We start from the raw sequence: 25,003 nt of genomic DNA on the forward strand, positions 1-25,003 counted from the left end.
AAAGGGGCGGACAGTGGGAGTTTCAAACCTGGAGTTAAAAGTCGAGCAGGTTTGAAATAACCAACGGTGGATATTTTGCCACGTATGAATTGATCCCGGCCCCACCAAGACCTGCCTTACCACCTAATTTTTTTTAAATTTCAACTGGACAAATAAATTTTCTCCTGCCTTTTACTTTTATTTTTCCTTTTTCTTTTTGGGCCAATATTACGATTTTGAGATTTTAATTTCAGTACAAACGAAACGATTTCGTAATGAATCTAATGATGGTGCCGTTTTCTAAAAAGTAACAGCATTAACTCAATCCACTAACTATTGTCCATCCGTTGACCAATCCTGGCACTTTTGAGTTTTTTTATTTATTTTATATTTTATAAATAAATAAATAAATAATTTTAACCAAACATTTCCGGTACTGTTCATTTTAACGAAAAATCACATTTTTAATCTAAAAAGTCAATTCTGATACTATTTATTTACAACACGTTTTTGTTATTTTTGTTAAAACTCAAAGTTTTGAAGCCATTTTCATTAGTTTTTCTAAATAAAAATCATATCAAATGTTAAATTTCAATAAATAATAATAAACTTAATACTTTTGTGAGCTGAAAACACAAAGTTGGATATAAAGAGTGATGAGAGCAACATTTTTGAAATTTAGAGTACACAATATTATTTTTAGAGCGTCGGCAACAACTCAAACAACAATGTACATATGCATAGAGGGGTGGTTATGGAGAAAAAATAATGCTTATGACTTTAAAAAAGGTTAATTAGGAGGAGAAAATAGGGAGATTTTAAACCAGGAGTGATTAGTTTGGTCAAATATCTTTATTAGGATGAAATGGATATTGCCGATGTCCGTTTCATTAATTCAAATACTCAGAGACTCCTGTTACATTATTAAATGATCATTTTCAAAAGCCATCACCTACCAAACTAGATTACAAAAAACGAAAATTTCAAAAATTTCAATAATTCGTTTCAAAATACTTTTAAAATGATTAAAAATGTTTGTTGTGCAAATATTTTTAATATCAATCTATAGTGAAAATGCAAGTGAACCTAAAAAAGCGTTCGAAGTGCCAACTTTCATGGTGTTCCGAGAATTTAAACGCTTCAATAAAACTAGCGAAATCTTCAAACATAGGTAAATAGAAATAAGACAAAAAATTAGGAAAACAACCTTTGAATTATATAATTCGAGTCACACGGACAAGTACCAGAACTATTTTAATGTTCGAAACAATGCAAAAAAAAAAATACCTTGCTTTTTATAGCTAATAGAGACGGGGCTATATCGAAAAGCAATTGTGCTAATATTAATCTCTATGAGGTATTGCACAAAATTTATCCGAAATAGGATCGAGGGGATGGCTCTCGTGTCGATCAAAATCTGCGGACTTTATTCGGGCGACCCCCGGAATTATCATTGTCTCTTGAGCGGCCTTTCCACCCACCCCTATGGTGCTTGCCTCCCCTGGTAGACATAAATCGAAAAATAAGATATGGGAATTGCAGATCAAATCCGGTGAAAACCACAACAGCGATTGGGCGATGGGCATGCAAAGAACTACACTAACCTTCCTCCGCGGTGGTTCTTACTATCGCGGAACTTTTCTTGGTTGCCACGGAAGAGGTTCCAGTACTCCTTTTCAGCCTCACCTGAAAGAATAGCATATAAAACAGCATTCAATACAAGAGGAGAAATCTCTTAATCGTGACACATCAGGCTCCGGGATGAAAAACTACAAATGAAATAAAGATGACAGTTGCTGCCTACCGCTGACTGGTTCCAAAGTAGCGATGAAATTCTTCACAGCCAGGCCTCCTTGCTCAGTCAAGACTGCAGCCGCACGTGCTTTCTGAGCTGCTTCAGGTTCTTCAAACCGAATGTATCCTGATTCTTCTCCGATCTTGAAATCAATGTACTTTACATGACAGAAACGAGTGTGAAAATGTCAAAACAAATTAACCACAATACACTCAACCATGATGAATGCAAAAAATCTACCTACAAATTCTTAAAGAGTACCGAATTAATGACGCACGGCAAAGAGAAATTCAAGCAAAAAAGTAAGAGAATAATAGTGATACCTTTACGGTGCCAAACTTTTCAAAGACAGCCTTCAAATCCTCACGCAAAACAACATCCATGTTGTCTTTGTATGCAGCAGCATTCAATCTTTCTTCCTTCTCTCCACCCTTTGGAACGGAACCTTCAGAAGGCTTTTCCCCATCTCCAGCTTCCTTCACTTCATCCAAACTATTCTTCTCATCAGAATTTGCCTTATCCTTAACTTCCTCTCCAGAAACTTCTACATCTTCATTGGCCCCGTTAACATCTTCTGACACTTTCTTTTCTGTTTCTTCGGTACTACCATTTGTACTATCATTGGCATTGTCAGGTGTACTACTAACCACTGCAGGACCTTTACCAGACAAGCTCTTTAACGTGAATGCAACAATTAAACCCTTGGGGTAGCTGTAACATCATAAGAGAAGTTAATCAGGTTAAACACCAAAAAGAGAAAGAAGCTGGAAACCAAATAGTGTATCCACTTACTCAGCCTCTGCTTTTGTGTTATTCTTTCCCTTTGTACTTGTAACAGGTCGAGCCTCATATTCCTTTACCTCTCTTTCTCTATCGGTATCAAAATCCTTCCTAAATCACACAATCTCTATTAGAACCTGCAGATATACAAACAAGGACTTGCAAGAACAAAAATTACAGAATTAAAACAAAAAACGATTTATTTGTTAAGCTGCATTTAATATCAAACAAAAACAAGTTGACAGGGGAGAAATTTAATGAACCAGATTTTTTTATTTCAATTACAGGTCAATGCCTTTTAGTATTGTCATAAACTCATTAAATAAAATCACAAAAAACAAATTCACTGTATGACAGCGGTATGCAACAAGTGAAACTTACTTCGGCTTCAATTCTAACTTAACACCTGCGGATTCCAAAGCTTGCTCCAAAATCTTATTGGCTTCTTCCTCAGTTGAAAACTCAACCAAAGCAGTGCCACATAGTAGCTTTTTGTCAGCAACATGACGAGGCAGCCTCACACTGTTAACCTGAAACAATTGAGAACAAATTCATACACTTGCAACATTAAATTGAAGGCACAAATATTTTTACAAAATACTGAAATTTCACTCCACAATGGACTTTTTTGCGGCAGACTAATACTGACATGGTTTAAAATTTATAACCACGCTTAGCTATACAACCTATGTAGGGTAAGTCCAAACATGTATCAAATACGAAAAAGATAGAATGCGACAGCGAATCAAATGCCACTTAATGATGGTGCAGCAACCAATACCTTGGCAAATTGCCTAAAAAAAGTTTCGACATCTTCAAGCTTCACATCAAACGCAAATGGCGAAGCAGCTATTGTTCTGTTGTCTACCTGCTCTATCACCACCTCCGGCTTCAGCATTTCATTAGCCCTACCAACCTTTGTCCCTAAAACACATAAATACGATCTATTAGGCATCGAACAGAAACAAATTTTGTTAATTAAAAGCAGCATTTTAGTAATAAAAAAAGTCTTCTACTTGCATTCTAGAGATTAAGAACAGTGAGCTCACCGTCTTCCGAAAGCTTTAGGGTGGCAGATTGTCGAAGCGTTTCGGCAACGGCCTTTACGCTAGCTTCGGGGACAGTATCGGGCTTCACATCCCCCAAATTGAGATGATTTCTCATCCGTGTAAACGAGCATATCAGAGCCAAGCTTACCACTAACGGTCAAAGTCAAGGCCAACTCAAAACGCAGAAATCCAAACCCTAACAAAATTAATTACAAAAAAATAAAATAATAATAATTTAATTAGACTTGAAAAACTCAGAAATTTGATATAGTAAGGATACGTCCATCTTCGCTTTCGCTAATCATTTTACTGAGAAAATCGTCCCTCGGAAGATTGCTGTCGCTGAAGTAAAACTCGACCTGCAAAAGAATAAATAAAATCGAGCTTTTTAGGGGGGAAATTAATTTTAATCAGAAATTTGATACATTCGAATAAAATGATCAAAAGTTGGGAGCGTTTGAATATCGAACCTGGCGCAGCACTTTCTTCGAGGTTTCTTCGTCCAAAGAAGGCGTCGCCATTGTTGTGGGGAGAGAGAGAGAGAGAGAGAGAGAGTGAGACTGCGTTTACGAACAGCGAGAGCGATGAGAGGAAAGGTTGAGCGAGAGAGAGAGAGAGAGAGAGAGGGGAGAGAGAGGTTCTAGGGTTTTGGAGGGGGATATTTCTAACGTTGTTCGGGCTTTTTCAGTTCGCTTTTCGGTTTTGGTAGTTTTTAGTAGTGGGCCGGGTTCAGTTATGGCTTGTTTGTCGTACAGATTTCTGCTCCGGCATGCTCCATTTTTATCCCACGTAAGTAGTTGCTGATGAATGTTGGGACCCACGGATTTTAGTCAAAACTTGGAAATAGTAAATACTTGGTAAAGAAAGATTTTAGATTATTTTTTTCATAAATTACATTCCGTGACGATTAATGATTAGAATTCTTTTTTTATAATTTAAAGAAGGAGAAACTTGATATAAGTCTAATTTTTTGAGCAAATAGTAGGTATAGTCCAGTTTATTAAAATAAGTCCAATTTGTTATATTTAATTATTTAATAATCAATAGTTATATGTTCAATGATAAGATTTATTATAAAAATCAAATTTCTTCCCAATTATCTCTTTGCTTATTTCTTTTTATTTATCTTTTTGTTATTTCTCGGTTTTCCTCCTACTTTAAACCCCATTTATAGATTTTATTTTTAATTTTTCTAATCAACCTATATCACAGGTTAATTATATTTATCTACCTATATGACAGATTCTTTTTTTATAATCAACCTGTCACAAATTAATGTGTCTTACTTGTAGATATGTTATGTTTTTTCTACATTTTAATTAGGTTTCATATCTCACGTATAGGTATTATATACATTCATATATTTGTTACTTGAGTTAGGGTAGAATGTTTTGTAGATAAATTTATGCTAGTATATTAGTATTTTTGTTGTAAGATATTAAATATATTCTTTTGGAGTTGGAAAATGCATAATATTAGAAGATTTTAATTGATTTTTAATATTTTTAGAAAATATAAAATGAGTATAAAAGAAATAAAAACATATAATTAGATAACTGGACTCACTCCTAAAAACACTCTACATTTTTGGACCTGGATCTAAAAGCCCCTTTAAAGAAATAGTCGAACCATCAACTATCACATTATTTAGCTTACAAAAAATAGTTTAAAATTTGATATCTCTAACATTACTCTAATATTTTTTTTTCTTTTATTTATAAAATTTACTTTTACATTTTAATTTTGTCATCTTCTTCCACACAAGTATTGCTCTACCAAAAAAAAAAAAAAAAAAAAAAGTGGGATCCAATTTGCCTACGGATAGCCAATGTTGCCTACTCAATTGACTATTCAATTAGAGCTTGAATGATGCATCCCAGCACAATAGTTTAGATTGTCACAACAGGGTGCTTACTAAGCAAGTAATTATCCATCTCCGGGTGAAGAACGTGAAATTCTTTTTCCTTTTCACATGGACCAAGAGTAAGAGCAACCTATCCGTTTCCCATAGCCTACACTTGTGTATACGGTAGAACCTCAATAATTTAATACCCGATAAATTAATAACCTCGATTAAATAATATTAGTTTCCAATACCACGTCCATGGCTCCCGTCCCGTCTTTTCTTTTCCCCCTTTTCAAAATGTACACCTACATCGCATAATCTCCATATACATACACACATATATATGATTTTAGTAAATCATTCAGAAATAGGCAAATATAAATTAAGGGTTTTAAAATGTTGCAAATACTTTTGCAAATAAATCATTCATCATCATCCTCAATGAAGTTTGATTTTTGTGCATCACTATGACAAGAAAGAGATATCCACGAACCAACCCTCACCCATTTTCTTTCCTCCCTCCATTTTTGTGTTTTCTCTTTTTCTTATCGACATCAACAAAATAAAAGGTTTAGGACTAACTCACAAACTGAATGATAAACTCTATTCCTCATGGGCAGCGGGCAGCAGCGTCTCACCCAACCCATAGAGAGTGATATCCTTACATGAAGTCCTCTTCCAGTTCCTGCAATGACTTGTTTGCCGATGCAATTTGTTTGTTCGATGTCATGTTTTCAGAATTCATCAAACCTTTGTAGCTCCTTAGTTCCAATTGTCTCTCCTTCTCAAGCCTTTCCATCTCCTCACGTCGTTTCTGCAGAATAGTTTCGCTTAAAGTTAAATTGTTTTTTTCAACACAAGAACATCACATTTTACATTATAATAATGCAAGATGCAGCCTAGCCTAATGCAGTATCATTTGATAAAAAACAAGTTGTATTACTATTACTAAATTAAGATTCAGTACATTAACCATTGCAAAATTCAAAACCCAGAGATGTAGTGAAGTCAATAAGTTATAAGGTACAGCCTCACGTATAAGAGCAAAAATACATGAAGCAAATTAGAAGTTAATAAGGTGAAGAATACACTCAGATAATCACACATGCTACAAGCCAAGACAGGAGGTGGAACTTACCTTGTCCCTCAGGAACTGCTTTCTCTCAGCTCTTTCAGTTGCATTAACAGCTTCTCGCTCAGCTGCAGTTACATTTTATTAGCACATTAGTTATCGCACCATTACGCCATAAAAAGACAAGGGTAACATTGGAAAACCAATATCACTTACAATATCCATAACTACGAATAATACATAATGCATACTAGGCCAGAAATATCATTTACAATATCCATAACTACCAATATCACTTACAATATCCATAAAGAGCAAATTGAGTACTGTTTTTCAAGATTGGATTTTTTGAGCCACGTTTGTAAACAAACTAAAATAAAGCTGAGACTAAAACTTTACCTTTCAAATCAGGCTTCCTTTCTACTTTTGTCCTGTTCAATCTATTAACTACCTCATTGATCCGCTTCTCCACCCTCACAGTCCGAACCTAAATAAAGTGTCATTGTTGGACAATGATCAGCATCTCCATGCATCTTAAACCCAATGAAAATAAAAACTACATAGCATGTTACTATTCCACATAATAATGTGCATAGGCTACAATATAAAGAAGCTCACATTCTTCGAATTGTAGAAACCAACTTGACCAACATCCATGGAGGCACTTTTCTTCAAATTGGACCAGGGAGTGTAAACAACATCAACATTGTTTACCTTGTTGCCTGCAAAATGACACATCATTAGAACACAACAACAATGCAGTATCCTTATTGGAATGAGAAAAAAGAAAAAGGTTTGGATGAAATTACAAAACGGAACCAATTACTCTAAAATATAAGAATCTGTTTAGATAATGCCTTGGATGGAATTTGCTTTGACAAGCTGAGCACAATCCTCCAGTAAACCTTCACTTATATCATCGATGGTCTGTCCTTTGTGCAGCCTAACATACACATGGGCGGAAGACATTTTGTCCACATGGAACCTGTAACGCCAAAATCCCATTACATAAAACTTGAAGCTTACATAGTACAATTTTCCTACTAATAACAAGTTCTTTTGTCCTCTTGAGTTACCAACTACAAGTTCAAACAATCAAACACAGGATTAACGCATAAACACGATCTGAACTAAACAAACAATTACTAGAAAACCGGCGAAACATGCATTCCTTAAACATTCAACATCTACAATAAGTCATAACATGGCAGTGTCACAAAATTTCCGATTCATTCTTTCATACAAATGCTCACAATCCCAATTCTGAAACAATATGAACTGATCCCGATACGGTCAGAACTAAACAAACCACATAATCCCTTCGTGTTAATTGTGGGAAAATTGAAATCCTCCTTAATCTAATCCCCATCATTGACCTAATTCTTGATTCTTGACCAGAAATTTCAAAACTTGACACAAAAGGCAATTACAAATTTTCAATCTTTCTAATGAAAATTGGGATAAACTGCGAATTGGATTGAAAATTCGAAAAGTTGGGGACAGAGAATTGGGTGAAGGAGTTACCAAATGTCTTCGGGGAAGCCATATTTGATGAGCTCCTCGTTCTCGAATTTGTCGAGGCCCATGAAAATGGTGAAATCGCCCACGTCCGATCGCGCTTTGAAGTAGAACACCATGTTTCGCCCTTTGGAATTCGATCGCCGCAGAAGAAAGCGACAAACTTTGAGGAGGAGCTAGGGCTTCCGAGGTCCACCTTCCAGCTTTCCAATTGGAATTTTGGTCACTGGAAAATCCTTTTATTTTTTTTTTTAATTTTTTTTTTTTTTTTTTTTTTTCACGTTATTGGGCTTGGATTAAGAGGGAATAGAACCAATCCTTTTTAACTTTTTCAATAAAAGAAAGGGAAAAAAAATTCTTTTTGACTTCAACGTACAATCAAATATCGAGCGAGGGATCGAATTTAGGATTTCTAGTGTATATGAAACCATATTTTACATTAAGCAGCTCAGAAATTAGACTATGTCGCACAATGTATCAACATAATATTTGGTATTGAAGTCGTTATGGACAGAAGTCGAACTTAAGATATTTTGATTATAATTTATTAGCGAATTGAAAGAAGTTGAGTTTCTACTATATAATTAATTGACAATATAAGAAGTATCTCAACCACTTATAACTCACATGCAAAGTCCCTTCTTTTTTCAACGTCGGATTAATACTCTCAACATGGAACATACGAAAATATGGGTTACAAGCTGCTTGAGCTACAAGGTGACAAGTTGTATCAAGCCAAATCTAGGATGATCTCCACACTACACGTCATAGATTCAATTCCTGACGGTCGTGAACCACGCGATAGTGGTCATAAGGAAGCTGAAATGCCTATATGAGTCTTTATGGTCCCCGAAAAGATGAACTGTCATGGCAATCCACTCGCTGGTCCCATGTTTAAGAAGAAGAAAAATTCTAAGATGATAGAAGATCACCTCACTCTACATCTCTCGATCATGCTACCCGTAAATTAACATAACTTTCTATACTCTCTATAAGTTGGTCATGTAATGGAAGATATAAAGAGATGGGATATATTCCAGGTTGAATTCAAGAATCCCTCGCAGGTCATACATCCCAACTTGCAGAAAGTGACTTAACAACTTGACCACCGCCATTCGGCTACCTGCAAGGCATGCATTAAGAAACTGAATGAAGCAGACTTGGAGTGCAAAATTGGATTCAACCATTAATACATTAAGATAATCATGTTTGAAATTAAACTAATTTAGTTTCTTAATTAATTTGGGAGCTCAAAAGTCTGAAAATTAATTAGGCATTTTTCTTGCAGTGAAATAAAGTTGCAAAATTTAAGTGGCTTGACTTTGCAATGTGAAACAAGTCTAAAATATATTAAAACATAACAAACTTGTTGAATTTAACGGCTAGATATGCAATAAAAAAAGGGAACTTGAACGAAAACTCTAGGTACTGTTCACTTTAACGAAAAATCACATTTTTACACTAAAAAGTCAATCTTGATACTATTCACTTTACCCTTTATTTTATCTTTATCGTTAAAACTCAAAGTTTTCAAGTCATTTTCATTAGTTTTTCTATAAAAAAAACGCAAAGAAATTTAGCTAACGGACCTGAGTCACTTTAAACACAATCCTATCCTTAGAGTAGAATATTGATTCTTATCACTCTGATTGGTTGCTGACAAGGATCGAGTGTTATGATCTTGGATTTGGATCCCATCCGGATTCAAATGGTGGGGATTCTAAGGATCCTCACATTTTAATCATTCATCGTGTATCATGCGATCATAAATCATTTGACTTTTTTATTTAAAATTAAACACAAATAGTACCTGACGAAAACTGATCACATGATGTACGATAAATGGCTAAGATGTGAGGATAGGATCCCCAAGTGGATCCAGAGAGGATCCTCTTCCTAAGGTCTTACCTCAAGCTGTTCAAAAAGGTTGTGTATTTTTAATATAACTTGTTGGCTTAAGTACACAAAAAAATTTCTCGCCCGAAGTAAAAATTTTGTAGTTCGAGTGATTAAGAGCGGTTAGGAGAGAGAGACTAGCTTGCACATTACTGACCCACAATTTTTGGGGCAAAACACAAATTTGACCTAATAAGTACAAACACTTCGACCAAAAAAGAACCTAGCAGTAGTAGAACACGGTACAGAGTTCATCTATGAGAACCCTAGCAAATTTTTTCCCCTTGAAGATAACGTTCTATACATCATACTTGCAAAGGTTTTCGAAACCCATGTATTCGTGCCGGTTAATCTTCCCGATCATGTTCGATATCCCAACTCCACCTGAAAAACAAAAACAAAAGAGAAACAAATGCCTCTCAGAATTCAGGGTATTAGCGCAACTTGAAGTTCGTTGACGGAAAAAACACTTACCTAGTGAGACTGCACTGACAAATATGGTAAAGGCTAGAATGAATATGATTAGAGACGCCCTTCCGAAGAGTATGATCAGCCTTCGAACAATGTGCTGTCCTACTAATGCTGCAACAGTGGCAACCGCGGTCAAGTAGACAGCTGCGGAGATTGCAATGTGCGTGTTAATATACAAATTTAGACGAATTTGTGGAGTACTAGCTCCATCTGTCTACAACTGGATAAAGAATGACGACTTTGTAGCGAACTATCCTTGGCGTTGCAGGGATAAAACTTACCATAAGGAACTGGAAAACGTTTTAGAAGGTAGTATTCTACAACAGACATGGATGACGAGAATGTCATTGCAAATGTGGCCGTGGCACTGGAGACCTGCAGCGAAATCATCAAGAAGTTTTAGAACAAATTAAACCATTTTTGCGGCTTTTGGTTTTGTTTAATAACGCTTCATGTCAAGGAAAATCAAAATAGCACCTGAGGGGGGATTCCGAGCTCCAAAAACAGTGGACCCATGATAAATCCTCCGCCTAATCCAAGCAACCCACCTACGATTCCTGCAATTACACCAAAGAGACAGTAGATAACCAGCTGGTGCACTTTCCAATCTGTCCCTTCTTCTCCCTTAGATGCTATTACCCTCCGTCCCTGGTACAGGCTCACTGCCTCGTACATAGATACACCAAGGGAAACTGGGATCTGCGGAACATGGAAACATTAGCTCATTCCTGATCGTCCATGTATTGAATTTGTACATGTACATGCAGAGAAACAAATACATTCACACCATACTACCTGTAACAAATTCACTACCCAATATGCTGGAGAGCAAGTAGTTGTGCGTTGCTGTGGAAAAGACAGATGGTTATTACTCGTTAGCTCCACAATGTCATATAATCAAGGGAATTTGCAATAAAAATTTTCTGATAGACTAGGTAAAGAGATGGAAAACCTTGGCAATTTGCAGCGCAAGAAATGCAACCCAGACGAAAACTAGAAGTCCAAGCTCCTTCCAGCAAACATTCTCAATAATCGAGACCTGAAATGGTCATCTAGATTTAGCTTTGAAACTCCATCAAAATTATACCAGTGTCTGCGTAACTACTGTGCATGCACTCACCTCCGGTTCCTTGGTTTCCTTTTCCTGCTCATTGGCTGGGCCACTTGGAAGAGGCTTGTATGCCACATTTTCAGCAGCTGACCGAACAAGAACATATATGACGTCAATGTAGAAATCAACTACAAGCAAGAAATTCGAATGTTTTATACAACATTTGAGCCACAGTAAATCAAACTCACCAGCTGACTCCAAACTCCTAGCAGCCTCCTAAAATCCAGAAGAAAAAAAAAAAACAATGGTTAGAGTAGTGCAACATATGCATTTCAAGAGAACTTAAACCTAAATTTAAATTAGAGCCTTGCTTATTGCATATAAAACTATGGAGGTAGAGATTCCATCCCTAAGTGAAATGAAATTAGAATTTGGACATCACCAAGTATGAGTACTAAAGTGAAATCATATGTCGTGATCCTTGAATTATCTTAATCACAGTCAGAAATTCATAGCATTACCTTCTTCATAATGGTTTCCTTTTTCCATGTTTCGACACCCTTGAAGAACGCCTTTGTTGACGTACCTGAAAACACCAAGAATAAGCGGTCGAAGTATACAGTAACACCAAGGAATTCGAACCCAAAAGGACGATTGGTCCATTACCTATAAAGAGAACAATAAGCAAAACTGTGACCATCCAATCAGCAAAGATCACGTTGAAAGCCACTCCAATACTAATGCCCAGCATGAGCATCGGTTGTATGAGTACAGCCAAATCATAGTCAATAATGGGCATATCTATTGTCGGATGCTTTAGCTTAAGATTGTAGTACACAGTTGAGGCAGCTGCACCCATGATCATACCTGAAACAAAGCAAAATGAATCCACGACGATGTAACTTCCAGCCAGTAATTCAATATAACAGTGAATCATTATGTAAAAATCAATGTAGTTTGAGAAAACATTTTTATAGGACTGAACCATGAAAAGGACTTAAAAAGCCTGTTCACTAAAATTACCACGACAAATTAACACAGCATAAGAAACTTAGGTGTCACACTGAAGAACTAAAATCAGGCAACAGTGATCTGTGATCAAGAGCTTATTCAATTCAAACAGCCTGCACATTTGGACAATACTACCGCTAGCTTCAAAAGCAGTTCAACATATACCGTGTTATATGACTACCAATTCAATGGCACATCTTTTCATTCCTATTAAATTACCATAAAATCTCTTCTTACATTTTGATATAGCTGTTGCTGATTTTGGATCAAACCCAATGATTAGGCTAAGCATTGGAACGAAAATGCCACCACCACCTACACCACCTACACTCCCGAACGCAGCTCCACAGAATCCAACAATAGAACCCACAACAATTTGCCACCCAAATTTCATTTCCTGTACACCAAAATTCACAAAATCCTTTGTTTACAAACCCCTTAGAGTTAATTTTTACAGTGAAATGACAAGCATATAATAGCACAGCAATTATCAATAAGTATCCAATTTTACACAGTTTTGCCTTAAAACCCAACTAACACTTATTTCTGATTTTATCCACATGATGTGTACTTCTTGATACAAATGTAATGCAAGCAGTACATTCAGGTTTACACCAATCTACTACAATTATTTACAAGGAACAGGGAAGATCCCATTTGGGACTGCTTTACTAGAAAGCACTTTTGCTCATAAGTGTTTTTATTAGAAGTGCTTTCTTGTCGTTCCTATCTCCAAAAGGTGCTTCATGACCAAAAAATGCTTTTAAGTTTTTCAGCCAAATTTATACAGATGTGCGCTATCTCTTTTGATTGTCAGACAGTGATTTAGCTGGAAATTAAAAGTACACTTGAAGATTAACCAAAAACTTCAACCGAAATATAAAATTTAACAGGTTTTGTGGGATTTACCGGCCAAACATGATGATATCCCGATTTCTCGGATTGCCATAAGAAATTCACAGCTTTGAAAAAGTAATTAGATTCGGATCCCTCTGTCCCGTTGAACCTCGAACCTTCAAGCCTCAGGCCTCTCTCCGCCGAAACAAACACAAAAGCGGCCCCAAAGTGCAGCATAACCATTGCCACGGATCTCAAACCGTGCCATTTCGCTCCAAACGCCACCATATCAATAAAGCCACCACCTTTTCTTCTGTTTGGTTGCCGAGAAAGAGAAAGGAAAATGTGGGTTTTTCGTAGGATAGATTCAGAGAGGTGGGTTTTATTGCAGTGAAAGTGGGTGGTGAAGGATGAAGGCTTAATATAGGAGAGATAACGAAATGGGGTTTGGTGCGTGAATGTTGTTGCTTCTTTGTTTGGATTCAGCAATGGCGTCGTAGACGGGAGATTTCCATTGATTTGAGGGGGAGAAATGCAATTTGCTGACGTGGATTTTCTTCTTGTTTTATGCACATGCATCTCTAATCTCTACACGTGGGATAATTATCTGGCATGTTGTTGGATAATAACAGCATCTCCAATAAAAAAAAGAATTTGAATTTTAACGTTGGTGTCTATTTACTATACAAATTTCAAAATTAAATTCATTCAACTGTGATACATATGATGATGAGGATCATTATTGCTAAACCTCTCTCATTATTACACAAAAAGAAATCAACAACTTTTTCATTAGTCATTTGCACATAACGCAACAGTGGCTGAAAATAATCATACTTATACACTTGATGCAAATTCGTTCTTCATCGATTTCTCTTCTCTCTGACAATGAACAATTAAACCCACTTACACCATCATTTATCCTGCATAACACATACCTTTTCATATTAACCAACTTACAATCATACAATCACATTTCTAAAATTAAAAGGACAAACATCTCATAAACTATAGTTGCCATATGGCCCCATACAATCACATTATTAAATAAATAAATAAAAGTGAAAAGAAAAAAAAAGGACATGTGAGTTGGACTCCACTTATCATTTATGAATAGCATGACACGCTATTTTATAGTTGACTGGACAAACACCCAACCTTTTTAGCAGCAGATCGGAAATAGGCAATCAAAGGTGGCTTGTGACAATATGTAAACATGTCATGTCGTTTTAAGGATTGCATGCCTATTACTTTGGAGTAATAGTTCATGTACAGAGGGATTTTAAGGTTGTAAATTGTTTGAGCTTCTTTAAAGGATACGTCAAATAAGCATGAAGTTTTTGTATTTGGTTGATCCCGATAATTAAACATTTTATCCCTTATGTAAAAAATAAATAAAGAAAAAAAAAGATGTCGTCATGAAACATGTCCACAACAACCATAAAATTTCTTCAAAAGAAACGTCAATTCTAATGTGGCATGATGTAAAAAAGCATACATTGCAACTACTGGAAAAATTTACAGCACTGGTTAAAGGATTCAAATCATTATTTTATTGTTTATTAAATATTAAGCTATACTGATTATTTTACTAGTTAGATCCAATATTTTCACTCAACATATACCCTTTGGAGTAAAAGATTATACAAAATGTCAAATTGCTACATAAATCATTAAATATAGTATGATATTTTATATTTAACATTTCATTTTGGATATAATATAATAATATATGGAGGCAAATTCATGAAACCACTTTTTTTTACACAAGATTTGACACATATTTTTGTGGAGTCCATTCCGTAAGTATTTTAACGATCCCAACCTTCTGTCTTTTAGAACATCCTTACAAAAAATTAGACAAATCCAAACCATTAAGACACTCATTTGTAGTGAAGAAAATGAACGAGTACAATTCTACAAAGAAACTCTAAACCTTAATCCAACAGTCATATAGTTTCATATTTGAGTAATTTTTTGGAGGCGTGATATTTGAGGAAACACCTAAAAGCTAGACAGTTTAGATAATTAAAATACATTACAAAATGAGCCCCACAAAAATATGTGTCAAAAATTGTATAAAGAAATTGGTGCAATACATCCTAGAGGTGGGCATGGGCCAGGGCGGCCCGAAATTTGGAGGGACCGGAGCAGACCCGCTTAAAAAGGAAATGGGCTGGGCTGGAGCAGGTATTAAAAATCTGACCACTGAAATCGCACCTACTCTTACTTTGTTTTTTTCCCGGTTTTGATCGCCTCTCGGACTTGCTCATCCTCTAGATCTTCGATTTGGTCTCTGACATCAAGACCCTCATCCGTTGCTGCACCGTTTCCAAGCAAAAAACTGGACCAGTAGTGCAATCTATTTGATCAGAGGCAGAGGCATCCAGAGAGAGTTAATCAATAAATTCTAAAATTTTAAATAGTGTTAGAGAAATTACCTGAAATTATCGGCAGCTCAAGCACGGAACTGGAGGACAGAGAGAAAGGTGTGGACGACGGCATGTGGCGCAGCTGGTGATGCTTTGTGAAGTGTGAGCTAGGTTTACTGCAGGTGAGTTGGGTATATGCCTGGTTGTGCTTTGTGAAGGTTAGAGAAGACGAGAGGAAGAAAGGGGTTATGTTGGTTTTAGGGCGTATGAGATGGGAGAGAGAGAGAGAGAGAGAGAGAGAGAGAGAGATAGAGAGAGAGAGAGGGTGGGAGAGAGATCGAAAGGGATCGAGAGGAAGGGGAGATCGAGGAGTCGGGATAGAGAAAGAGGGTAAGGGGTGAGTTGGTTGAATTAGGTCTAAGAATAAAAGAGAATGGGTAATAGAGCGTAGAGATTCAATCAATTGGCAATGAACGGTCCGGGTCGGGGGCCCATTTTCTCCAATTTTTAGAACTGGCTCGCCCCGTTTTGTACAAGGAATCGACTTACCCTGCCCCATTTGGTATTTATAATTTTTTGACCCGCCTCGTATCCGTCTCTAACCGCAAGAATTTGCCTCAACCCGTAGGTCTAGGACTCGTTTACCCACCCCTAATACATCCGTCCCATATTTTACATGTATGTGTATAAATTGTTTATAAGGTAATGTTAATCTAGGCGTCATTGTCGACAAAAAAGGTAAATCTTAGGTAAAAAAAAAAAAAAAAAAAGGTTGTGTTGAAAATTTGACTAATGAAAAGTTTTTTTTGTAATCTTTTTCATTAAAGTCACCAAATCAAGTAATCTGAACCTTTGAAATTTGATTTAACGACTAAAAATAGGGGTCCTTTTTAAAAATTATAATAACTTTAACAGTTAGATCAAATTTCAAGGGTTTAGATCATTTGATTTGGTGACTTTGGTGGACCCAAACAAGACAAATGAAAAATTAATAATGTAAGAATTCGTAACTTTATCAATTAACAAACTATCTAGTAACACGTGTATGCTCAATAACACGTGTACAAAGTGTATTTTACCTATCACTAATAACACGTGTACGGAGTCTATCATTTTTTTTTAAATTTAAAAAATGGAACCCGACTTGTGTTCGCCATCATCAAATCTTCTTTAGTTCAAATTTTGAGTCAAAATATTTAAAAGTTTTCCTCAAAGCCAGTTCATACTTGATCTCGATCCAACTTTTAGCCTTTTATGGTGCTTTATATTTCACTTGCAACCGAACTCGCGAATATATTATCATAAAAAAAAATGTGCTATTTTCAGGGTGTATTTAACTGCATTTTTTTAGAAGAACAACTAAGCATTCTTAAAAAACGTAAGTCGAAACCCGATAATTTATATGAATCTCACATTTGAATTCTACGGTATTGAGCAACCATTTACCGTCGTCCACAAATACATAAATAACTATATTTATCAAAGCTTATATAATTCCCGACATGTTCTACAGTTCTAGGGTTTCCTTCCTAGCCAGAATAACTTTTTTGATCGTGAATATACTAATTTGACGCAGGTGGGAACTGTGGGAATAATCCATTTTGCATTTGACTACTCCATGGCGCCCCTTCTGCTATGCTACATGTGCTTTCAGACGCTCATCCATTTGGCATGCTATCGTCTCAACCTTTTTCTCATGGCTCCATCTCCATCTTAAAACCCTACACACACACACACACACACACACACACACACACGCATATCTGGACCAATATGCAAAAGATCATGCGTATATTCTGTATCTGTTTTTTCATTGATGTAGATTAGCGTTAGATAAATGTTAAGATTAGTCGTCTAGAACAGAAGAATTCTTATTCTGAATGATAGATGGTGTGTAAAGTGTATCGTGCTAAAGTAGTCATCCATAATAACAAGTGATCAATTCCTCACCATTGATGCATTGTAAGCATGACTAATATCGTTAATGCATTCTAGAAGAAGTATGTAAAACGTAATGTTCTTTATAATGTCAAAACAATGTGAAAGCGAGTCTTTTATTAAAAAAGAGACGAATCATCTCATTAGAAATTAACTGTATATTTAAATTAAAGCAGTGATAAAGTTAGCATCGAGATTGAGATTCAGATCTACTTTGATTTATTTTGCTATTTCTCCGTTGGATTTTGATCAAATCCCAACTGGAAGGCACTGCAAGTCTTACAGAGACAAAGAGACAGGCTCATATCCAGCATGGACTTTGGCAAGCTAAAAAACGACAACAGGTTAAAGTCTTTTTCACACAGGTTGTTGTCGTAGGGTTAGGGAATCATTCACAGTGTCAGACAGACAGACGCCCAGCACCACGTTCAAAATGAGTTTATCAAGCGTTTATCGGCGGATCCGGCTTCTCAGTTCTCATATATTCACATCCCTTCCTATTTTGTATAATTACGATTAAATCATGTCAATATTATAGAAATAATAAGACAAAAAACAATAATAATATAAAATATTGATATAACTTAACCTTAATCGTACAAATAAAAAAGGATGTGAGTGTATGAGAACTGAGGGCAGAAAAGGCAGGTCCCTTAACGACTGATCCAGAAGGAGAAATTTGATCTGCTCTTCGAGTTTTACGTGATATGAGAGACCCGACAAAGACAAGTTGAACGTAAAAATAAAAATATAAGAAATAAGATAGAGAGAGACAAGATCATCAACCACAAAATTAGATTCTCTGCATCTGTATGTATCATCATGCATAAGAAATCCATGTATGTGAATCATATAATGCATGCATGCATGCAAATACAAATTCGTTAAGGAGGGCCCACATAATAATATCTCTTTTCTTCGCTGCTATAATTATTTAGAAAAATTCTCATTAAACATTCCTCTACAACCAACTTAAATTTTAAAGAAAAACTAAAAAAAAGTTAATTTTTTTTTTTGTTTTAATGAAAAATAACAAATAAAGGTGTAGTAAATAGTACCAGAAAAAAATAAAAATATGAATTTTCGTTAAAAGCGAACAATACGGGAAGTGGTTTGTTAAACCTCCCAAATTTTAAATATGAAATGTCTTTGTTATCTTGTTGCATAATTACCATTAAGTACAAAATGAAATTAACAATAAAAATTAAAATTTGTCAATAAATCCACATTTAATAATCAAACCCTTACAATCACGTGATCTTTCTCTTACGTTATATTCTGTTAAATATCGTAAAACGCTCTCATAGAAGAAGAAAAACAAGTTCTTTTTTACAGATAAATGATGAATTGAAATTTTGAATCTTCCAACCTTTATCATTGGCATCACTGTCACCACCACCACCTTACAGTAATCCGACCACCACCATCATCATGTCCAACACTAGTCATCACATGCAGGAAACCTGCTTCTACTTCTGCTACAACTGCTGCCAAAACAACAAGCAGCAGCTGATCAAGATCAACAACAAGAGGAGGAGGAGAAGGAGAGGAGGAGGAGGAGGAGGAGGAGGAGGAGAGAGCTAGCATAGGCCTTCACTAGTACATTTGTACATTGAATTGGATTTGTGAGGTGGGTTTGAAGAGATATTAATAGTTTTATTAGAAATAATATGAGTGTAAAGAGTAAGCTAAATGTAGAGAAATGTTATATGAGTTTAAAGAGTAAGCTAGCATAGGCCTTCAACCAAGTTGATGTTGATGCCGATGGAATGCCACGTTTTGTTGATTACTCATAAATTTCAGCGCAAAAGATCCCTTGAAGCATATTAGAAAATTCCGGCCAATGACCATCCAATAGCATAGTCCGGCTTCGGAACGGATAATATGTCGCCAACAAAACGTATTGACATGCTTTCCATGCATTTCCAACAATACCATGAACATGGAATCCAGTAGCCAGATAAAGAATAATAATAAAAAAAATATTAAATTAAAATCAATCTCAGCTTCCGCCATTGAAGCATGAGAGAAACCGTGTCAACCAGATAGAAATCAAATTGCGCGCGATAACTGAAATGCTATAGATGCCGAAAATTACAGTCAACCACTGACTGGTACACCAACGACTTTGGACTGCCGTTACTAATTAGTACTCAACATTGTTATTTATACCACATTTACTGACTACTTGACCGGCTAAACAACCGGTAAACGCGGTACTAGTAGCGTTAGCACGGGGTTCTTTTGGGTTTAGGGCCAGAGACCACCTTCCATGGACTTCTTCCTGTAATACGAAATTCGATCCCATTTACAAGGGTTGGGTAAATCCATCAGCAGTTACTGTAAGTTAAATGACTTGAAAATAGACAAAAGAAATTTGGCAAAAGTTTCTGTATTAACCTAACATTGTTGTAACTGAAATATTATTTCGTCCTCAATCCAAAAAAGCTGTTACAGGCTTACAGCTGTGTGCAGTTGCATAATTAGCTAAGATAAGAGGCTTTAAAGGCATTCCGGTGCCTCGGAGAGAAAAACGGTGTTTCTTTTTTTTCGAGTTGGGAAAGTTTTGGTGTCCGTGTCTTCTCTGTATTTCAACTTACTCCACCTTCTTGGTAATTTTGGCATCACTTTCTTCTTCAGATGTCGCCGCGGTCTTCGACTCATCAAATGCCAAAAGCTGCATCACGACAGAATCAGAACCTCGCTCAGCAAAACGATTTCAAAGATTACAAACATATTTACAAATATATACGCGGAAGTAACACACACGACTAGCTTCACTTTTCGTTTCCAATATTTTCCTTCACCCCAAAACTTAAAGTCCCTTTTAATCAATATCTATTATCTGACAAAAGGATTGCTAAGTCATTGGCATAACACTTATGAACCCCAACAAGAACCAAAACCACTTGAATTGAATAAAATTATTTTCATTATTTTTTATGGATTTATATCAATATTAGTACTGGGAATACCATATATTTGAATGTAATGCCATAATATTCACTATCTACTTTATGCAACTGTATAATCTATAACATCTTGGAAACAAGAAAGCATGGGCACGTGAACATACCGGTTTGACATCACCATTCCAAATGCAGTGGGCAGCCAAAAATCCGATAACAGATGGTACAATATACAACAGTGCTGGCTGTCAACAGAAAACATACAAGATGGATCAGGTAATAAATTAGTTATGATGTACAGGGGAGACCAATGATGACGTAAAGTAAATGAAGTGGTCTCTATAATATAACGGGAACTTCAGTTAACACTTAACATCAACGGGTATTTATAAGGTGGGGTGCAAGAACTAGTTGAAAAATAATCCATCAAACATAATTATGCCATACCTGTGCTGCCTGAAACCAGTTCATTACAACAATTGTGAGGACCAAACCAACCGTGTATCCCAAAAATGCACTCTTAAAGTACTGGCCCTTTTTTCCCCTAGATACATCAAACCGCAAAGCCAACGCCACGAAAATGCCTGAAGGAAGATATAACAGACAGTTTTAAAGTTAAATGTATAATATACAGTTTTAAAGTTTGAACTAATGAACTGGCTGCTAGATCACCCAAAATATGAAGCATTTTTATGCTAAAAGCCTAAGTCCATTTGCCAAATAATTACCACTTCTTATATTTGCTTTCAAAAGAAATATTATATAGGCTAGTCATATTCTCTATCCAGTAAAATCCTTTTAAGTAATTGATCCCTGTTATCCACAGTACTAGAATATTATACTTTTGTGATAGACAAAGTGAAAGGCAACATTCCTCAAATACACAAAAGCGGGAAATATAGATGCTTAATTAGGGAAGACAAAATCAGGTGGCTTGTAGGTCCGAAAGGATTCAAAACAAATGTCCTTCCAAATTCCATGATGCTTAGGTAGTATATGAAATGCAAGGGCGAGACTAATTAGAACTTAGCGGGTAGAATATTTTACTTAAATAGTATACTTCGTTTAAACGACAGATGGATCTTACTTCCAACATAATATTATACTCAAACTCCATAGAACGAATTTATAACAAAATGACAAATAATAAACCTTATAAACAGATCATGCAGTAGATACTAGATAATAGGATATGAAAATTTTAACCTTACCAGGGATTACAATATCACCAAGTCCAAGCATAGAAAATGGACGTGCAGCATCTGCTGTGGGGAACAACAGCTGCAGACCAATTAAATCATGGTTGCAGTAAGAGTATTAGAAGTTTAGCCACATTCAGAAATTGATTATTTGCTGGTACAAAAGGTCTTTGATTAATATGGAGTACAAACCTTTATAGGTGCATCAAAAGATTTTGCAACACTGACCATAACTGGAGTGAAGAAAACCCAGAAAATATCATACACAAAAAGTCCAGCCTGCAATGCACAAGGACCAAAGATTAAAAAAATACATGTATGTATATAATATATACACATGCATATGTAATTATACATAGGGTATTGATAATTTAGTATCCAATATTCAATGATCAGCAAGAGGAAACAAGGGCATATCATAGCGACCCGGAAACACTAGATCAAGAGTTCAAGCAGTCAAGACAGAGATAGAAAGGAAGCTTCAGCAGCACAAGTGACGACAAAGACAATCAGAAGCAGATTAAAATACTTCAAAAAATAATCACACAAATCCAAGAGTCCCTCTTCTTACCAAAAGGATGGCACCAGTTTTAAAAGACCCAAGAGAAAGCATTTCAATTCCCTGAAAAGAAAAATAATGAAATTCTTCAAAACTCAGTTCTTGAGTATAAAGTTACAGATTAAGTAAACATTTCCAAACATATGCCAGCACCGGATTAAAATTTAAAATTAAAAAAAAACCATAAAAGATATAGATTAAAAGAAAAGATGTTTATCAGAGAGGATGCTAAACATACACAAAAATCTATATAACTGGATGCTGACATACCTGAATACAGAAGGCAAGCCCCAATATATTGTTAGCCAGCCAATGCTTCTTTGAAGCATACCATGCACAGAAAAAGGTTCCAGGAATTGCAGCAACAATCTGAGATTTTGTGAACTCAATCTCCACAGCTGTGTAAGAAACGGTGCAAGGAAAATTATCATTCTGCATGATGCAAGCAAGATAATGTCAACTAGATCAAAAAAAACTCAAGACTATACAACTAACAAAATTTCTTTCATACAATGGCACCATAACTAAAATGATTTCCTACCTGCCTAATAATTCCTAGAAGATCCACTAACTATATACACAACAATTCAAACAATCATTTTAATTTCTCAACTGAGTAGAATTATAGCATAAAATAGAATCGAACTCGTACAGAGTAAATCCAGAGTTTCAAAAGAAAATAAATAAAACTAGTGATGAAGTAAAATATGTCATAACAATAGTATCCACAATAAAACTTCAAAAGGACATCATACACCGGAAATATGGAAAATGCCAGACGATGGGATCCTTGTTCCAACTCTCTGGCAAATAGCGTGCAATAGCAGGTAACAATGTTGCTCTGTACACAGACCGGAGGTCAAATTTTTTAACAATAATATAGCAGTTGAAAATAAACTATAAATAAAGGACTTACGAGAGAGCAATGATCCCAAGAACAAAGAAATAGCACGTCAAGACAGCATTAACCAAGTCTTTGGATAAGAACTTAAAAAGTAAAAATAGTGATAACAGCATTGCACTCCCGACAAATGGGAAACGCATGGCATGTTCATTGGACATCGTCTCCTGCATGATTGAAATAGCACATTTATAAAATTCAAGGCAAGGCAGTGAAGACTTGAACGGATGCATCAGAAACAAATAGACAGCCGAACTTACTGAAGGTGGAGTTGGCTTCACAGACCGGTAGCAACCCACGAAAACTGTGAGACATGCAGTCAAAACTACATTTAGGTTTGGATCTACCTTTACAACAAGTGGTGCTAACGTTAAACCTGCAAACAAAAGTAACTTAGTCATTTAATTTCCGAGTGATGACCATTCCACCACACCTTAACAATGGCATCTAAAAATTAAAGAATACATATTGCAAATTTTACCAGATAACTAAATGCAATGCACTAATAACACTGGGAATGGGCATAAAAACAGACAGGCACGCAATCTCTCATACTTTCCCCAAATTGGCTAGTCAAACAACAGCAAGAGTGTACCAAGAAATTTCTCATCACCATTTCATTTAAAATACTTATAGCAACAAAAAACATACAGAACGAAATCTGGCATTGTTTGTTGACTTTGTTAGCCCACTTATCTCAACCACCAAGCATATCCTAAAACACATCGATCTTAAATGAAATCTACACATGGTTCTGTCATTCCCTAATTCATGTCCATCCTATCAACAAGGCTATAAATAGCCAATTATACTCTAGTTCTTCAAGATCACTAAATGCTCCTCAAATTTGATTCTTTTTAATCTAAATAAATAAATAAAAAATAATTTGATGATTTTCAAAACTACAGTGCCATTTCCCCCACTGAAAGACTCATCAAGATTAGAAATTTATGTAATTCTACTCCCCCACCAGCTCCATAGCCCAATGAACAACTCAATCTCAAACCCCTTTTTTTTCCTATTTATAAAGCAACATTTTCCAATGCCCAAAAAAAAAATCCCAATAAATTACAATTGATAAAACAAATTTAAATTACTGCTTATGGAGAGCAAACCTGCTAAGGCGATATTGGCAATACGCTCAACGTTCTTCATCGTTAATGTAATCACTCGAAAAGAAACGGCTTCGAACAACAATTCCGATCAAATCGAACTGAATTGGGCCTCCTCCTCAAAACCCTAGAAATGAGATCCAATTACAGAATATAAACCAAACGAATTGCCCCCAAATCACAATCTCAATTTCAACAAAAATGCGAAATTTATACACAATTTTGAAAACTGACGAAATTACCGCTCTTGTAAGAGAGGGAATTGACTGTACCAGTGGGCCGCGACGCAGAAGATTTTCAAACGGTCTCCTCCGTACGGATCGGAGAGAGGAGAGTTCGAGATAATTTGCAGAGTTAGGGTTTTACCTGAGGAAAGGAACGCGACGGATTTGGGGGTTAAAGTTAGACTTCAGAACCACAAAGAGACGGGGCTGTTAGGTGGCTTTCGGTGACAGCCAATAAGGAAACAGATTTCGTGGGAACTAAAACGGTCAAGTGGTCAAAGGTGGACTTTTATTACGTGGCGGGAGGTGATTCGTGGTTGTTTTTTTACGTATCTGCAACGTGGATACGTTTTATCAGTCAAAAATTTGATGACCGATTTCGATACTTTATAAATGAGCCACGTAGGTCGGCGTCTAGGGTCCAATCATATTTCGCCATGTCGGATTTCGAACCTCAAAATATCTCCTTTTCTAAGATTTCACC

General features: G+C 35.9%; 4 protein-coding genes across 5 annotated transcripts; all 4 read right to left on the minus strand.

The window, feature by feature from the left end:
• Nucleotides 1-1,178: 1,178 nt before the first annotated feature.
• On the minus strand, nt 1,179-4,215 carry LOC137746318 (la protein 1-like). The gene is made up of 10 exons (XM_068486403.1): nt 4,074-4,215; nt 3,884-3,962; nt 3,604-3,753; nt 3,336-3,478; nt 2,936-3,084; nt 2,567-2,665; nt 2,098-2,485; nt 1,784-1,931; nt 1,584-1,665; nt 1,179-1,480 (listed from the first exon to the last, which is right to left on the minus strand). The coding sequence occupies exons 1-10, from the start codon at nt 4,122-4,124 to the stop codon at nt 1,390-1,392; spliced, it is 1,380 nt and encodes a 459-aa protein (XP_068342504.1). The 5' UTR covers nt 4,125-4,215; the 3' UTR covers nt 1,179-1,389.
• Nucleotides 4,216-5,809: 1,594 nt separating this feature from the next.
• On the minus strand, nt 5,810-8,278 carry LOC137734509 (uncharacterized). Its single transcript, XM_068473760.1, has 6 exons — nt 8,046-8,278; nt 7,379-7,506; nt 7,140-7,243; nt 6,921-7,008; nt 6,588-6,649; nt 5,810-6,263 (listed from the first exon to the last, which is right to left on the minus strand). The coding sequence occupies exons 1-6, from the start codon at nt 8,156-8,158 to the stop codon at nt 6,111-6,113; spliced, it is 648 nt and encodes a 215-aa protein (XP_068329861.1). The 5' UTR covers nt 8,159-8,278; the 3' UTR covers nt 5,810-6,110.
• A 1,701-nt stretch (nt 8,279-9,979) lies between these two features.
• Nucleotides 9,980-13,821, minus strand: LOC137708772 (sulfite exporter TauE/SafE family protein 3-like). Its single transcript, XM_068447926.1, has 12 exons — nt 13,378-13,821; nt 12,706-12,865; nt 12,124-12,324; nt 11,979-12,043; nt 11,706-11,733; nt 11,527-11,603; nt 11,359-11,445; nt 11,202-11,252; nt 10,884-11,105; nt 10,688-10,781; nt 10,410-10,550; nt 9,980-10,319 (listed from the first exon to the last, which is right to left on the minus strand). The coding sequence occupies exons 1-12, from the start codon at nt 13,591-13,593 to the stop codon at nt 10,234-10,236; spliced, it is 1,428 nt and encodes a 475-aa protein (XP_068304027.1). The 5' UTR covers nt 13,594-13,821; the 3' UTR covers nt 9,980-10,233.
• A 6,163-nt stretch (nt 13,822-19,984) lies between these two features.
• LOC137734267 (signal peptide peptidase-like) lies at nt 19,985-24,674 on the minus strand. Of its 2 annotated transcripts, none has more exons than XM_068473564.1 (12): nt 24,568-24,674; nt 24,299-24,422; nt 23,444-23,559; nt 23,199-23,350; nt 23,038-23,123; nt 22,553-22,680; nt 22,295-22,345; nt 21,916-22,002; nt 21,736-21,805; nt 20,972-21,108; nt 20,692-20,769; nt 19,985-20,292 (listed from the first exon to the last, which is right to left on the minus strand). In XM_068473564.1, the coding sequence occupies exons 2-12, from the start codon at nt 24,336-24,338 to the stop codon at nt 20,212-20,214; spliced, it is 1,026 nt and encodes a 341-aa protein (XP_068329665.1). In that variant the 5' UTR covers nt 24,339-24,422; nt 24,568-24,674; the 3' UTR covers nt 19,985-20,211. The 2 variants fall into 2 exon arrangements, with proteins under 2 accessions (XP_068329665.1, XP_068329669.1); XM_068473568.1 differs by having other exon boundaries at nt 24,538-24,669.
• Between the last annotated feature and the right edge of the window lie 329 nt (nt 24,675-25,003).

Source organism: Pyrus communis, chromosome 1, assembly GCF_963583255.1.
Source record: "Pyrus communis chromosome 1, drPyrComm1.1, whole genome shotgun sequence".
Lineage (NCBI taxonomy): Eukaryota > Viridiplantae > Streptophyta > Magnoliopsida > Rosales > Rosaceae > Pyrus > Pyrus communis.